The sequence below is a fragment of the Camelina sativa genome, chromosome 7 (genome assembly GCF_030686135.1).
Source record: "Camelina sativa cultivar CO46 ecotype springtype chromosome 7, ASM3068613v1".
Lineage (NCBI taxonomy): Eukaryota > Viridiplantae > Streptophyta > Magnoliopsida > Brassicales > Brassicaceae > Camelina > Camelina sativa.
Genome location: NC_141886.1, coordinates 32809601 through 32825528, shown reverse-complemented (window position 1 = coordinate 32825528; position 15928 = coordinate 32809601). Strand labels below are relative to the sequence as shown.

Here is a 15928-nt window from a genome sequence, read left to right as displayed (position 1 = left end):
GCTGATCAGGAGAAGTAGACTTGATGAACGGAGATTGCTTTGGTGAAGAGTCGAAAATGGTTATAATCCATGGAGGATTTTTCTTGATAAATTCTATATACATATATACAAGTACTGCAGGGTCACAACTAACAACGACCAAGTTTATATACGTGTTAATTAAAATTCATAACAGAAAATTACAATAAAGCCACGTTACAAAAAAAGTATTGTAAAAGGAATTCATTAGAGACTCTAAAATCAGTTGAAAATAGGCATGAAGGCGTCTTTGCTTACAAAGGGTTTGACTTTTGTATTTTATGGACGGCTGGATTAGTTCCTCAAACACTATTTTTTTAACAACTAGATGAAGAAGACCCGCATATCGTGCAACAATACAAACACAAATTATTAATCTTACGTAGATTAAACCTATATGCTAGTTGATTCATGATACACGGAACAACATAATTGTGGCTAAAAACTACGTTGAGTTATATGTTGCGAGTCTTTTAAGTTGTTCCGTTAGTACTCTCAGATGCCAAGTGAAGAAGAAAATATAAAAACTATTAAAAACTCTGATGTACTACTAATACGAAGATATTGACTAGCACAAACAATATTGGTTTACAATTAGGAAAGGAAAAATGGAACAGATGCAAACTCTCGTTTTAGTTTGTTTTAGAAATTTCTTTGTCTAAAAAAAAAAGATATTTTCGATATCAGATGTCTACGGCATTGATTAAGTGAAATCCAAACAAGAAGAAAATTATTGCGAATATAAACGAATTAGTATTTAGTGAATAATAATAAAAAAGACAATAATTCACAAGGTGATTGTTATTACATGAGAGATGGCATAATTATGACAACAATGGAGACTATAAGATGATCACTCTGTAAAGGGCATAACATGGACTCCAAGTTGATTAATCATGTCACTTGCTTTTCCATGGAATCCAACAATTTTGTATCCTACTTTGTAGAGTAGAAAACTTGAGCTAGATTTGAATCCAACTGTTATAGATGTTCGTTTGTTCGTCTTAAACCTAAGCATGGTTATAACTTCGACTTCACTTCCAATTACTTTGTCGTAACAACCATCCACCGCCGTAATGTACTCACTTGGATATTCTACGTCAAACTGCCAAAAAAAATATCTTCATGTAAAATGTAAACTGCCAAAAATCTATATGTGAAGTAATAGTTAGTTAATCACCTCTTTGATATCAAGTGGTGTTTTGTTTCCATGATCGTCTCCAATAACCATCCGAGTGTCCTTATCATATACAAACTTGAGGAATGCGATACCACTTTCGCATTGTCCTACATATATCTTTCTTACATTATCGTAAACACCATCGTCCCATGAACCTCCTCGACAACCACCTTGTGGTCGTAGTTTCTCTGCTGTAGGAGGAGGTATCTGACTATAGTACGCTCCAATAGCAACGAGATCACGATCACTATGTCGTCCATGGAACCCAACGATAGCACATCCTTTGTTCTCCAACACAAATTTATTACCAGACACGGTTCCAAATGTTGGAGAGGTTCTCCCTTCGGATGATTTGAAAATCAATGACGTGACCCTGATCTCGCCAGCCCCAAAGCTTTTGAAAGTCCCCTCCACATATGTGATCAACTCATTTGGATAGTCGAGCTCAAACTGCAATAGAATCATGCTTACAATAAGAGACTACTCAATGTTTTATAGTCAATGAATAAAATATTTTGTGTTTTTAGAATCTATAACCTCTTCTTCTTCTCCTTCGTCTTGTATGCTCTGCCAACCGTGTTGACGCTCTACAACTGTACGGTTGTGGTAGTGAAATGTGATACATTTTATGTTAGTGTTATTATAACTAACATACACCGTTCTAATGCTTTCAAAGACACCATCATCCCAAGGTAGGCCTCCAATACCACCGTGGCATTCTGATTTGGTAATGGGAACCGTTGTGAAATATGCTCCAAGAGAGTTGAGATTCTTGTTAGCATATCCATGGAAGCCAATGATTCTTTTACCTTTCTCTCCAAGTAAAAACTTCTTACCCTTTTCATACCCAAATATCTCTGAAGCCCTAAAGTTGGTTGTAAATCGAAGTGATTGAATAACACCAGATGTGAAATCATAGTAACCCTCTACATATACTAGGTGTTCATTGTAAAGATAGTTGATCTCAAACTGCAAGGAAAAAAAAAGAAAAAGAATTGTTGAACACAAAAGGATATTAGCAATATAGTCAATAACAAAAGTTGGGAACATCTTTGTATTTATACCGTTTGCGTGAAACCGCTACCCGAGAAACCGTGAATTGATCCTTCTTCAGGTTTTCCACTATTGACGTAATCAAATTTGATGTACTGAATGCCTTCAAAACCACCTCGTACATAAATTTTTGCTACACCGTCATGGTCAGCTCCATCATCCCACTTATAGCCTCCCTTGCTACCTTTTGCTTTCAATTTATTCGGATAATTCCAAGTGAAGTATGCTCCAAGGGAGATGATGTTTCTGTTCCTCATATGTCCATGAAAACCAGTAATATTTTTTCCCTCGACTTCAAGTGTAAACTTGTTACCCTTGTCATATCCGATCAATTCCGAAATCCTAAAATTGGTTTTGAATTGAAGTCCTTGAATGTAACCAGATTCGTGGTCGTAGTAACCTTCTACAGATTCGAGGTATTCATTGTTGAGATGGTTAATCTCAAACTAAAAAAAAGATTTGATAAAAGGATTAAAAATTAATTAGTACTATTCACATATATAAAACCGAGTAATATAAGTTTAGTTTAGTACACACCAGAGACATACCGTCTCAATGAAACCTTTATGTCGACGACCAACGAGTGTACCAAATTTTAGCAGTCCATTCTTTACATATTCAAACTCCATGTAGTTAATGCCTTGACGACCACCTCCAACAAAAATCTTGGAAATACCGTCATGGTCAGATCCATCATCGAATGTAAAGCCTTTTGTACTACCTACCGCTTCCAATCTTTGTTCCATCGCCAAATTGATTAGAATCTAATTCATAAATGGAGGAATTTCATTATTTCCCACATATGTTTCTTTAATAATTTTATGAATTTTAATAACCTTTCACGTCGACAAGAATCTAATAAGTTCAAATGTTGAAGGAAGGAGATCACCGAGGAAAGAGAGGTTCAATTCATGATGTTGTATAAGTTCTTGAAAATATGCTCATGATGTTTACGTTAAAACAATTTGAACCAGAAATTCAGAATATATAAGATTTTAGAGCTAAATCAATTTACAAGATATCTGCATTGGGAAAGGATAGAGAAATGAATATAACCTTGGGTGGCTGATCAGGAGAATAAGACTTGATGATCGGAGATTACTTTTTTAGTGAACATATCGATCGAACATGATTATCCATAAATGGGGCCTATTTATAAATAATGGGAGAATTTTTCTTGATAAATTCTATACAGTTGGGTCACAACTCTATACTTCTACCAACAACGACCAAGTAGTGTATATTTTTTTTTATATACATGACTACCGATTCCTAGGGGTATTATTATATAGGCACACTTTCAAGAAAAACAATATTATACCGATTTCTTATGACTGGTTTGAGAAGTATTTTGTTCGATTAATAGGTCCAAAACAATAGAATCCCATACGAATTAATACATTTAAATACATTATAAGAAACGTATTGTAATGAATTCATCATAAATCCGTTGGAAACACTTGATATTTCATCAACTGAAAAGGGGCATGAAGGCGTCTTTGTCTACAAAAGGATTTGACTAGTGTATTTTTTTTTCGGACGGCTGGAGTGGACCTGGTTCCCCAAACACTATTATATAACAATGTCAAAAGAAAAAGAAAAAAACAATCAAATTGCATGTCGTGGACCTCTTCGTAGTCTTTTTGTTTTATAGCTAAAGTTAGATTTGGAGCAAGACTTTTCATCAACATTTATGTATTACATTAATTGTAAGATTTGAAAGGTACATTGAAAGCTCTAAACCGTACGGGTTAGACTTGATTGAACAAAAAAAACACCTGAGCCATATAAAAAGAGGGTTGTTGTGGTCAATGTGATGATATAGTTCTGACTCAAGATGGTTATCGAACTCGTTCTTTTTGTGTCGATTTTTATATTGAAGAAAGATGCACACAACCAAACTCATTAGCTCTCTGTTTTTGATATTGGTTTGATGATTTTCTATATGATTAATTGATTAGTAAACAAATCAAAAGGTGACAATAAGATTAATGTACATTTTTTTATAACAATTAGTTTTACCAATGATCATGATTCATCACTGTCTACGCCTGCAGATCATATTGACACAAATATGAACTTCTAACATCAAATAAGCTTTCTCTGCCTAACTACAAACAACATATCAATCAATCAAACCCTTCATAAAAATCATCTAACCCGGTTCCGCTTTCTCCCCATCAATGCAGTAGACTCGACTCCTCGATTTGCTTGTCTACCGTCCTTTCTTCTCTCTACCACCGTTCCTTTCTTACCAGCAGCTGATGATTTCACAGCAGAAACTGGTATATCCGTAACAGACCTTTTCTTACCTGCTTGAAGTCTTTGCCATATCTTTCACAACAGTCTTAAGAGGGTGCGCGCCAGTTCTTGGTTTTTTAGCTGCTTGGCTCGTTCGGACAACAGGAGATGTAGATTTCTGAGGAAGAACCGGAACCTCTGTTGTGCTTGTTGTAGTAATGCTGCTGCGATGAGGAAGATGATCTTCTGTCAAATAGTGTCTCAGAGACTTGGTAACAATGTCTCTAAGGCACACCGCGGATTTGTACTCACGAGTGTTCTTAGAGTAAAATATGGCTGCGTTATTCGCTACCAAAAGAAAGTCTCTAAAGAGCTCTTTAGCTGAAGATATCGAACAACCGTTGATCCTTGATAGTATTGTGTCTAAATCCATATGCCTCTGTACCAGTTTCTTGTATCTTCCTCTTTTCTGTTCAGTACCAAAAAAAAAATAGAGGAAGTAAGCGAAAAAGGCGGTTTCAAGGTAAGACTAAAAGCTCAGCATATTATTCTGATCATCACCTGGCTATCAAGCCGTCTACGGAAGACAAGTGCACATTCGTTCTGTGCAATAGTGTTGTATATCTTCATAAGATCCTTTGGTAAAGATAAACCATGACCTCGGCTTTGACTGTTGTTGCTAGTAGAAGCAGCTTCTTTACACCTAGAAACGCTAGCAATATCTGCAGAAGTATCAACCAAATCGCTTTCTTCCACAGCGCTAACTTCCGTCACTTCTTTACCAACACTGCAATCTTTACGTTTTCTCTTGCCTCGTTTCTTCCTCATACTCGGAAGCACTTGTCCTCCTCCGTACACTGATTCGAAAATGTCGCTGTGTAATATGTTTTTCGTCTTCTCTTGCTCTACTGCTACTACTACTACTGGTGCTTCTGATTTGGCTTCCGGTGACCAGTTTGCTGTGATCAGTTCTTGCTGTGTGAAACTACCGACTGATGACAAGTCTTTGGATGTGTCTTTGCTCGTGCATTCTCCTCCCCCCTCGGACTTTGGAGAGGGTTCGAGTGATAACGTTCGGCTAGAATCATAATTGTTTTGATGACATTCATCGTTACTTTCTGACTTCAGACTCTGAAGCTTTGATTCCAAAGACCTAAAAAACACAATATCACAGAACATTCAAAATCTGTTTTTTCCTTTGAATCCAAGACATGAAAACGTTTTAAGTCATTAGAAAGAAATATGAAAACAAATGCTAACCCAATGGAGTCTTCAGATTTTAGTAAAGCTGCTTTAAGCTCAGCTACTCGTTTCTTCTTAAGCTCTTCAAACCAAGCTCTACAAGAACATAAACATTTGGAAACTATGGTAAATCATAGGTCACAAAAAGTTCGGTATTAACAAGAAGAAACAAATCTTTTACTTGCATCCCAAATAACGTTTCCGCAAGTCCTTGTACTTAGCCTTGCATATCTGCAAATAAAAATAGGAATAAGCAGATTCAAAAGATAAGAAAAATATCAAGAATTGACCAAACTCAGCCTGCAATATCACAATAACCACAAGACATTTTACAAATATCTTGCATTATTCAATGTGGTTAAGTTTCCAATTCGAGAAGATACACATAATAGTAGTGTAGTCTAACAAGAACAAAATCTTTATTTTACTTTGACCCTAAAAGCTTTCTTGACACACAAGTGATGAATCTATGCTTCTTAATCCACCGACAACAACACTGTTGTTCTTCTTCTCTGCCTTCAGCTTTTATCATTTTTTTTTAATTATTAAAATTAATTTCACAATACATAAAATTTTGCCTAATGACCTAACCTACTGTTTTTTTTTGGATTCGGACATTAATCTTATCGAAAACTTGGAAAATTAAATTAGAAATTTAAGGGCAAATGAGGAGATTGAGAGAGACCCCCAAACCTCAGGTGTGAAAATCTCAGGAAGAGAATGAGAACGGAGCTCGTCGGCGACAACGGTCCAATCACCGGTTCCGTGACGGAGAACAGCACCGCCGAGAAGAAGCTCCTCCCATGTTCCCCAATCAGTCTCCATCATCGTCGTCGTCATCATCATCATCATAACCATAAAGAAAAAAAAAAATCAATCACGCGTGTCCCTTACGCGCTTCTCGATTTTGAAAAAGAAAACCCAAAATTAAACTACGCACCCCCAGCGCACGTTAGCGTATTCCACCTAATCTATTTTTCTCTCTCCGACCACTCAATTCTCAAAACAGAGAGACAGAGACAACAAACCAAGAAACCAAAAAAAAAAAAAAAAGTTTAATTTTTATTTTTGGTAATCTGGTATGATAAGACAAGAAGCTAGGTAAAAGCCGTTTCGAGTGGGTTTGTGTCGGAGGTTATTACACGAAAAGCTGTATTCCGACAAGAAATGGGGATGAAAAAAATAAAATTCAAAATTAGTAAGAAAGAAAAAAAATCTGAGGAGGGAGAGAAAGGGTTGACGAAGGGTCTAGGCTTAAGCTCGACGTTTTGTGAAATGGAAGAAAATTGAAATTGATGGTTGTGGTTTGTTTGTTTTATTATTTTTCTTGTTTTGTTCAAAAGCCAAATAAGAAGAATGAAGATTGGTTTGTTTATGAACGAAAGACTTACGACTAGATTTGTTTGCCTTTGTTTTTTTTGTCCCTAAATAAAGTAATTTATTTTAACAGAATTTTTCTATCTTTTTCTTTTTATTTATTATTCGTCATTACCACAACTTGTTAGAATATTTATCTCCAATACTGGGAGCTAATTTGTTTTTATTTTTAGACATTGGTGTTTTTTTATATGAAAATCCAAAACTGATTTTAGAATTGATAGTTTCACCGAGAATAATATAATGAATGATGTTGACAAAAACAAATTATACTATAATATAACGAATAAAATGCAAGATATCAATACATGGTGTCTTCGCCTTCCGAGTGGCCAACTTTCACACCTTATCTGGAGGACATACAGGTGGACAGAGATGAGTTTACTTCATTTTCCTTAGTCTATGTCTCTCGCACTCAGAATAGTAAAGTAGATAATTTAGCTCGACGTGTTCGTTCAGTTCCGCCTTTAGTTACTTTTGTTAACAATTTTCCTTAGCATTGACTCGTTTGAGTCACTGTTGTAAAAAAAAACAATACATCATTAACACAAAATTTAAGTAAATATCTTTATAGAAAACGGCTAAATTAAATATATATATAAAATCTCTCATCATATTGTATTTATTTTCCTAAACTATTTTTAAAAGTACTAATTGGAATCCAAATCAACAGACGAGTTCGTTAATAAAATTCCTGATTTTGGGATGATGAACACCAAATATTCAATAACAAAGACTCTAATCATGAAGACTAACCACTATCGGAAATGTATGTCATTATCACATTTGGTAGATGAAAAAACAATCTTTGACAAGTCTATTTTCTTAACCTCCAAATGGCACATGACCAATTCCAAATATTAGACATAAGTCAGGGGACAAAAGTACTAGAATTGCCAAATGATATTCATATACTGATGGTGTCTTCTCATTGATTGCATATTACATTCACATGAAGAGAGAGACGTTTGTAATTGCCATTTTCGCTAAACATTTGAGATTCACTGAATCTATAATCTAAAGAAGGACAACAACTTTAAATCCCAGACATAGATTGATTTACAGCATATACGATTTTTCGCAGTGTTCTTCCCAGGCGCAAAATCCGCCACAAGAAACTGTGACTGTTCGGCGAGTCTTCAACGCAACAGATGCAAAATCGCCTGAAGGAACATGAAGACAGTTTCTTCATAATATACAAATTGGAGAAGTCACAGAGAGGCCTGAATCTGAAAATCTGAATCTGGAGCTAAGGTGTTTGAAGAACTAGGTTTAGTTCTTGAGCCTTTCTTGCTATGAGACCACCTCGCCTGTTTTCAGATGAAAGAGAGCGAAAAAACATTAGAAAACCTAAAGCAAATACTGATCAACAGTTCAGAACTTGACCATTGATGATTCAGAACTAAGTTTTAGATGTTTTACAACTATTCTTTTACCTTGTGAGTAGTGGAAGAATCTTGTGAACCTTTTGCAATTCCGCAGAACAACTTTGGCAGATTTGTAACCTGCATTTTTCCCGAATGTTTTTTTACTAATAGTGTAGCAAAAGGTTTGTGGCATGAAATATACAAGAGGAGCAGAAATTACAAGTACCTTTCTTCCGCATGAAGATCAACGCCAACGACTCGTCGTGCTGAAACAGTTGATTGTATAACTGTACCAAACACTGCTACAAGCTTCAAGAGCATTTCCAAGGAGACATTTACAGGCCTATACAAATTTGAAATCACATGTTAAGTTTGCTGATAAGACATCCTCCGTTCCATCAAAATGAGAAAACTCAAATCATGGAGATGACTTTATATCTTAAACTCAAATCAAACAAAAATCTAAGGTTAAGGAAATATATAATAAGATAATTTACCTCTCAGTCCTGCTCCCCAACAAACCTGTGAGGACGGGTGCTAACTGAGAAAACAGATCCAATGTTAAAATCTCTGTTTTGTCAGTTAGAATACTGATCACATCTGCTTGAACCTGTTCCAGTTTAAGCGAGTCAGCTTTTTCCATACATCTAAGCATATGAAAAAGACAGGCAAAAGTATATCTCCTGGGATACTTACAGAGTGATCTGACAGCTTTCTCAAGGCCATGATCGCACCTTTAATATCACTTCGTTCCCAAAAATGTCTTACAATCTGCACGTTTATGATAAATCAACCATTTCATTTATCCTCAAAACCAAAAAAAAAAAAAAAAAAAAAGAACAGAAAAGGGACAAAAGAACAAGAGAAAACGATGAAAAAAGAATAGCAGAGACAAAATTTACCTGTACTTTTGTTAACCTTGATTGAAGAGTGTTTAAAACTTCATTATGAGTTTCCATTAAAGTCTCCCAAATGTCACCATCATTTTCCCTCCCAGATATCTGAGGCTCTTCCTCCTGCATAAGCCAAACAAATCAAATACTTATTTATGTTTTGAGAGCTGTTGTATTCCTTGCAATTTCATGTTTTTCCTCTATCATCGGCGACGACCAGAATCAATTATAGAACGAGCTACATTTCAAAGATGGAGAAAGTATGATGTCTATTAGTTTCTCAAACGTATGACTAGAAGATTACCTGGGTTAAAAAATCACAAGCTGGTTGAGTTTCCGTTATATATGCCTCATCCAGTGTCATATCAGTCACCTGATCAAGTACTGCAGGTGTTGCCAGCGTTTGAGTTGGGCTATATCGCTGCCTTGATCTTATATGAGATGCATTAGATGCCAAGTTACTTGCTTGGTTGTTTCTCCCAGGAATCACACGGGCATGGTTCCTAGCTGATCGTGTTAATGCAACTTGGGGCTCATAAGATGTCATATTCTCTGCTTGATTGAGTTTCATAGGCATTACACGGGCTGGAGAATTTCTAGCTGATCGTGAAGCTGATACAGGACGCTCATCATACGAGTTAGATGCTTGATTGAGTATCACAGGCATTACTCGCGCTGAAGAGGTCCTAAGTGGTCTTCTTGATATTACAGGAGGCTCATCAGATTTCATGTTAGTTTTTTGACGCTGACTGAGTATCACAGGCGTAACTAGGGCTGGAGAAGTCTTAGCTTGTCGTGTTGATGTTACAGAAGACTCATCAGATATCAAATCAGTAGATGCAGGTCTATCAGGTCGAGTTGATGTTACAGGAGGCTCAACAGATTTTATTTTTGATGTCTCATTGGGTATCATAGGCATGACTGGAGCTGGAGAAGTCCTAGCTTGTCGTGTTGATGTTACACCAGACTCATCAGATGCCAAACTAGTAGACGAAGGCCTATCAGGTCGTGTTGATATTACAGCAGGCTCATCAGATTTCATTTTTGATGTCTGATTGAGTATCATAGGCATGACTGGAGCTGGAGAAGTCCTATCTTGTCGTGTTGATGTTACACCAGGCTCATCAGATGTCAAATTAGTAGAGGAAGGCCTATCAGGTCGTGTCGATGTTACAGGAGGCTCGTCAGATTTCAGTTTTGATGTCTGATTGAGTATCATAGGCATGACTGGAGCTGGAGAAGTCATAGCTTGTCGTGTTGATGTTACACAAGACACATCAGATATCAAATTAGTAGATGAAGTCCTATCAGGTCGTGTTGATGTTACAGGAGGCGCAACAGTTGCCATATTAGTGTCTCGACCGAGTACCACAGGCATTACTCTGACTGGAGTACTTCTAGTTCGTCGTGTTGATAACACAGGAGCTTCAACTGGCGTTGAGTTAGTTGCCTGATCAAGTTTAACTGGCATTACCTGGGTGGGCGTCGTGCTAACTGCCTGTACAGATGCTGTCTGGGACTCTTCCTCTACAGCATCAGAGCTCTCAACTATTGTTGCACTGACTGCTTTGTCTTCAGAGTGAGTAATTTTTTCCCCTCTTTCAAACCTCTCAACCAATGACCGCGTCCTTCCCGAAACAACTTTTACTGTAAACACATCAGTTTTTAAAAAATCAATAACCAGATGACGTATATGCTACCAAAGAAAAACTTTGAATGGCTAACCTCCTCTAACAACCTTCACAGAGTCTGATCCTTTGCTACCTCCTGGGGATTCAAGGCCTACATGACACAATATTAACAACCAATTGTAAACTGATTGTTGCCTAGAGACCTAGTAACTTGACCACAAGCGACATGAAAACTGTAAAAGAAAATCCTAAAAGCAGAAATAGCAGCTAAATATTTCGATGTAGCAACCTAAAAGCTAATGCTACTAAATTTCTGCGGGTCATTCTTCTAGATTGATTTTTGTTGTCGACTGTCGTTTATACAATAAACGACTCCTTAAGCAAAACACATAAACGCTGCACTAGTTTTACTGTTTAAGCATTGACTTTAGAAGCAAAAAATCCCCATTAACTACTCCGCGATAATTTTAAATCAAAACTTACTTTTTAGTTCACCACCAGCTTTCTCTGGTGATAGAACTCTTTCTGACCTGCTTGAAATGCTCTTGTTATCGATATCGTCCTCACATGGATTACTACCTCTGTCATCCTTAAGCCCTGCTGGCAAGTCTATGTCTTTTGGGGACTCTAACCCACTCAATTTACTGTCTAAAGCTCCAGAATCAACGGATGCCGCACATCTTGCCTCATTGAATTTAGTACTTGGTGATCTCTGTACACGAGGTGGTTTGAGCAGCATACCTGAGTCAAAGATGGAAAGAGATTTCAAAAGGATAGGATTAGATGATCTAAAAGCTCAAATCTGATGAAACTAAAGTATGAACTGGGAGAACCTACCAGTTGGTGATTCTGGTAATAAAGCTTGTTCAAACTTGTTGGTTATACTCTTGATGATAGAATCGTCAACATCAAATGGTTTCCTGACATTTCTTTCTGAATCAAATGCTATCTCAGTATCTAGCTTCTTCTCATCGTCCGATGCACTTTTCTTTGGAATCTCAGATTGAACGGCCACTGACTGCTTGGTCTCATCATACTTTGTTGGCGTCTTTCTTACATGAGCCGGTCTCAGTAGCATGCCTGGTTTTGTTTTTGCGAAAGTGATAGATTCCTTTCCTGAATCAGAAGAGTCTTTCCCAATATCACAATCCCATGGTACAACACTTTGCAATATGAGAGATTTATTGTCCACTTCTTGTCCAGTAGAAGTTGCCCTGACTTTCGGAGTAATTAGAGATACTGACTTATGTGCAACAGCTGAATTTCCACCTGCAGCTTTGAAGAGGAGAGAATATTAGATTAGATATAAACAATAGGCATACAAAAGTGAGAGACAAACGAAAATTACATTTTTACAGAGAAACTGACATTAAAGACTGAAAATCACAGTCCAGGTCCAATGGTTATGGTTTAATTCATTCAGAAAAGAAGACCACCATTTCAGACTCATTCATTATCAATATCTACAAAATTTCGGAATAATCACAAACACATGTACAAAATATGTTTAGAGCAGACCTAAAACAAAAGTTAGCTTTCCTACCACTAGCACAAGCACACCAAAGTTGGTGATCTCCGTTAATAGTCTATAGCAACCAATCATATTGTGTTGACTCAATTACTATATATAGTTGGCATGACAGAAACTAATAAGCTACCGTCCAGAGACGTCATAAAACCTAACCAAAACCCGCCATACCCCACTTGATTGCCCGCCGTCAATGAGTTCACGGTAGAGAATGAATCCACAAACATCGAAACAAAATTAACATTTACTCACAGTCGATGTATATGTTTTTTATCTCTTTTGTCTCGTAATCTGGGGATGAGCTGCGCCTTGGGCTACTCCTTATTCTATCAGAGGACTGATCGTCCAGAGCACTGAGTATTTTCTCCACGCATTCTTTTTTATCCGCAGATCCAATGCCATATGGCTCGATTTGCTGTTTTAATAACGGATTAAAGAAAAACAAAAGGAAAAAAGAATGAACTCTCGAAAAAAAAGGATTAAATTGACATACCGATATATCTGACACCCAAATCCCTACGGAATTTTGGTAGTACGAACAACCCAAGAGCTTCCCTTCGCTGATGCATAAGTTACCAAGCGTTGACCATCCCATATCAACACCATCATGGCTAACTATTGGTTCCCATGAATAAACCTGAATTATGAGTATCAAATTATGATATCAATGTTTTTGTCACTGAGAATCCTCAATATTGTAAAGCTCATCACAAAGACAAATCAAAACCTTCAAGCTATCATCCAAACCACAAAAAAGGGTTCGCCCATCCGGATGAAATTTGATTGAACGAACTCCAGTAGCCTGTGAAACAAGGAAATACACATGCCATGGAAAGTTTTAAGACAATACTACAAAGACAGCTCAAGAAAAACTTATCTCATGATTCTCATCAGATGCTACTTTTTGGAAAAATAATTATATTTACACCTTTTAAGGAATAACTAAATTGTCACTTGGCATTTGTCTAACACGCTCTTCAGAGCAAGACCGAGAATAAGTATATTTCCGATATTGGTATTGTGTGAGATTTTCCGTTCAAGGTGATCACGCTAAAAGGAAATATTGGTAAAACCACTTGTGATAGATTCTCCTGGAAAATCAGTATCTAGTGACACAACAGGCTAGTACCTCTGGTCGGGTAGATCCAATCAATTCAAACGTTTCCAAATCCCAGAACTTTACAGTCCTGTCTGCAGAACCTGAATAATGAATAGAGAGAGTGTGAATTGCCATCAATTACCCCTAAAACGCCTGAAAAACAAAGAATCACAGACTAACCTGTGGCTAGGAGGAACTCGAGTGGGTGGAAGTCTAGCGAACTGATAGGTCCTTCATGAAACTTAAATTCATGCAAAGGCTTTCCAGCAGTCAAATCCCATACCTATTGGAAATTATATGCAGTACATTGTTCTAAGATCATAAGTTGGAAAAAAAGAAGATGCACAAGTTTCATTTGTTGACAATGCTGTTCTTACCTTTACAACATTATCAAGTCCTCCTGACACTACCCAACGACCATCAGGAGTAAATCTGATAGTGTTGATGCCACGAGTATGACCCTTGTACGTCTGTATGCATCCCTTCTTTCTGATGTCCCAAATCTTTAAGTTGGCGTCAGTTGACCCCGATGCCAAAAATTCACCAAAGGGATGAAATTCAACAGCAGAACAATTGGATCTATGTCCAGTAAAAGCTCGAACCACTACACTTCAAGAGAAAGAGTGAAAATGTTAGACCTCATAATTCTAAACTAACCGATAGATATATTCTGATGAACTGCTCAGATAACTGGACCCAAATGGTATATAATATGTTCCCCATTAGATGAGACTAGCTCTGCATACCAAGGAGCAACAAATATTCTATAGAAAAGCAAAAAAAAATTCAATCAACTAACTCTTTGCTTCTTCTACATCCCACAGCTTGATCACACCCGAAGAAGCTCCAGCAAGCACCAAAACTTCTGCGGAGTCAAAAGCTACTGAATCCACTGCACTAGTATGTCCACATAGACTCTGCCAGCAATACAGGAAAAGAATTTAACACCATTCTTGTAGACATTAGTAGAAACGAACAAAAAAAAAACATACTGAAGAGAGGAAATGAGAAAGCAAACCATTAAATTTGTAGGCTTGCCGATAGCCCAAAGGTTGACTTTATAATCATCACCACCAGTTATAAAGAGCCGCGACGTCTTCTTTCCGATACTTAAACAATTCACATTTGCAGAATGTGCCAAAAACTCCTCTAAGTTCCCAAAAATCAAGTTAAGTTATAAAACAATCATCCACAAGACAAGAACATATCAACAAAAAAATGATAAACACAGAGAGAAAGAAGAAAAAAAAAAGAACATATTAATTGCAGTGTCTTTTTCTACCATTTTGCTCTCAGTTTGATTAATAAGAAGACAATAATAGAAACATTTTGATCCGAAAATTTAATTACCTGCTTAAGATCAAGAAAATGCTAATTAAAAACTGAACCTAATCAATAGCTAAAGAATGCTGATAAACCAAAGTTATGTTCATAAGATAAAAAAAAACCCTAACGAGTCAGTGATGAAAAAAAATCAAGAGTTTGTTACAATTTCAATTCAGCTTAAGAATCAAACAAAATCGTTAAGAAAAAGGATACGGAGCTTATATCCACGCTTCGCCATATTCTACTGAATCGAATCTGCTGAATCGATCGGAAAAAAAAATTGGGTGAATCGGAGCTGTAGAAAATCCCCAATTGTCACTAAACGACAGAGCTCGAGATTTTTGGGAGATTCAAAATTTGAGAAGCATGAAGAATTAGATTGCTTCCCGTTGAGATTTGAAAAAAATCCGAAAACGTGAGAGAGAATCGGATTCGGGGAAGAAGATAGAGAAAGAAACAGAGAGACAAAAATCAGATTCAAACAGTGACGACGACGACGACGACGACACGAAAGCAGAAACCAAGAAAAAGAAGAAACAGAGAAGAAGAAGAAGAAGAAGAAGAAGAAAGTTTTTATTTATTTCTCTGAGAATTTTATTTATTTCTTTCGATTTATTAATCCGGTCGGTCGTTTTTTTTTTAATTTTTTTAATAAAGCATTTTTCTTGGACAGTGAACCTCTCTCTCTCTCTCTATAGTTTCTGCGTTGGTCTCGGTACTGACGAAAATACCCTTTTGTCCGGGCATTGAATTGGAGAGTTGGAAAATATTACGAAAACAACCTTGCTTCAAATTGACTTGACTTCTCTATTGGTTCAGATTTTATTTTCTCCAACTCCATCATCATACATTTTTGTTTTAACTATTTTATTTGATAGGTGAGGCAAAATTATTATTATTTGATTGGTGAAGCAAACACGTCATCCTCTCTTGGTTTTTGTTTGTTTCTTGAAGATACTATCAACCTTAGAAA

The 15928-nt window shown here is 36.7% G+C and overlaps 2 protein-coding genes and 1 pseudogene across 6 annotated transcripts; all 3 read right to left on the bottom strand.

Annotated features, from left to right (window-relative positions):
- Positions 1-871: 871 nt before the first annotated feature.
- LOC104703718 (jacalin-related lectin 14-like) lies at positions 872-2997 on the bottom strand. The gene is made up of 5 exons (XM_010419789.1): positions 2800-2997; positions 2263-2697; positions 1736-2167; positions 1199-1648; positions 872-1123 (listed from the first exon to the last, which is right to left on the bottom strand). Exons 1-5 carry the CDS (start codon positions 2995-2997, stop codon positions 872-874), a joined length of 1767 nt encoding a protein of 588 aa, XP_010418091.1.
- Positions 2998-4208: 1211 nt separating this feature from the next.
- LOC104703717 (uncharacterized) lies at positions 4209-7135 on the bottom strand (annotated as a pseudogene). The gene is made up of 5 exons (XR_015560662.1): positions 6428-7135; positions 5916-5965; positions 5753-5830; positions 5054-5645; positions 4209-4961 (listed from the first exon to the last, which is right to left on the bottom strand). The product of XR_015560662.1 is annotated as an uncharacterized LOC104703717 (transcript).
- An 861-nt stretch (positions 7136-7996) lies between these two features.
- Positions 7997-15797, bottom strand: LOC104703716 (katanin p80 WD40 repeat-containing subunit B1 homolog KTN80.2). Of its 4 annotated transcripts, none has more exons than XM_087460013.1 (19): positions 15169-15797; positions 14648-14778; positions 14429-14546; positions 14007-14233; positions 13810-13912; positions 13660-13730; positions 13258-13332; positions 13024-13167; positions 12783-12945; positions 11840-12271; positions 11486-11743; positions 11097-11153; positions 9676-11018; positions 9381-9494; positions 9175-9249; positions 8976-9088; positions 8705-8821; positions 8548-8616; positions 7997-8421 (listed from the first exon to the last, which is right to left on the bottom strand). In XM_087460013.1, exons 1-19 carry the CDS (start codon positions 15191-15193, stop codon positions 8361-8363), a joined length of 3696 nt encoding a protein of 1231 aa, XP_087316139.1. In that variant the 5' UTR covers positions 15194-15797; the 3' UTR covers positions 7997-8360. The 4 variants fall into 4 exon arrangements, with proteins under 4 accessions (XP_087316139.1, XP_087316138.1, XP_087316141.1 ...); XM_087460012.1 differs by having other exon boundaries at positions 11840-12277; positions 15169-15672; XM_087460015.1 differs by having other exon boundaries at positions 14007-14238; positions 15169-15622.
- Positions 15798-15928: the final 131 nt, after the last annotated feature.

Coding starts and splice junctions, on each gene's coding strand:
- LOC104703718 (XM_010419789.1), bottom strand. CDS start 2,997: ATGGAACAAAGATTGGAAGCGGTAGGTAGTACAAAAGGCTTTACATTC. Junction 2,168..2,262: donor GTAGCGGTTTCACGCAAACG/GTATAAATACAA, acceptor TTTTCCTTGCAG/TTTGAGATCAACTATCTTTA. Junction 1,649..1,735: donor ACGAAGGAGAAGAAGAAGAG/GTTATAGATTCT, acceptor ATTCTATTGCAG/TTTGAGCTCGACTATCCAAA.
- LOC104703716 (XM_087460012.1), bottom strand. CDS start 15,193: ATGGCGAAGCGTGGATATAAGCTCC. Junction 11,154..11,485: donor AGCTGGTGGTGAACTAAAAA/GTAAGTTTTGAT, acceptor TGTGTCATGTAG/GCCTTGAATCCCCAGGAGGT. Junction 9,495..9,675: donor CTTGTGATTTTTTAACCCAG/GTAATCTTCTAG, acceptor TGGCTTATGCAG/GAGGAAGAGCCTCAGATATC.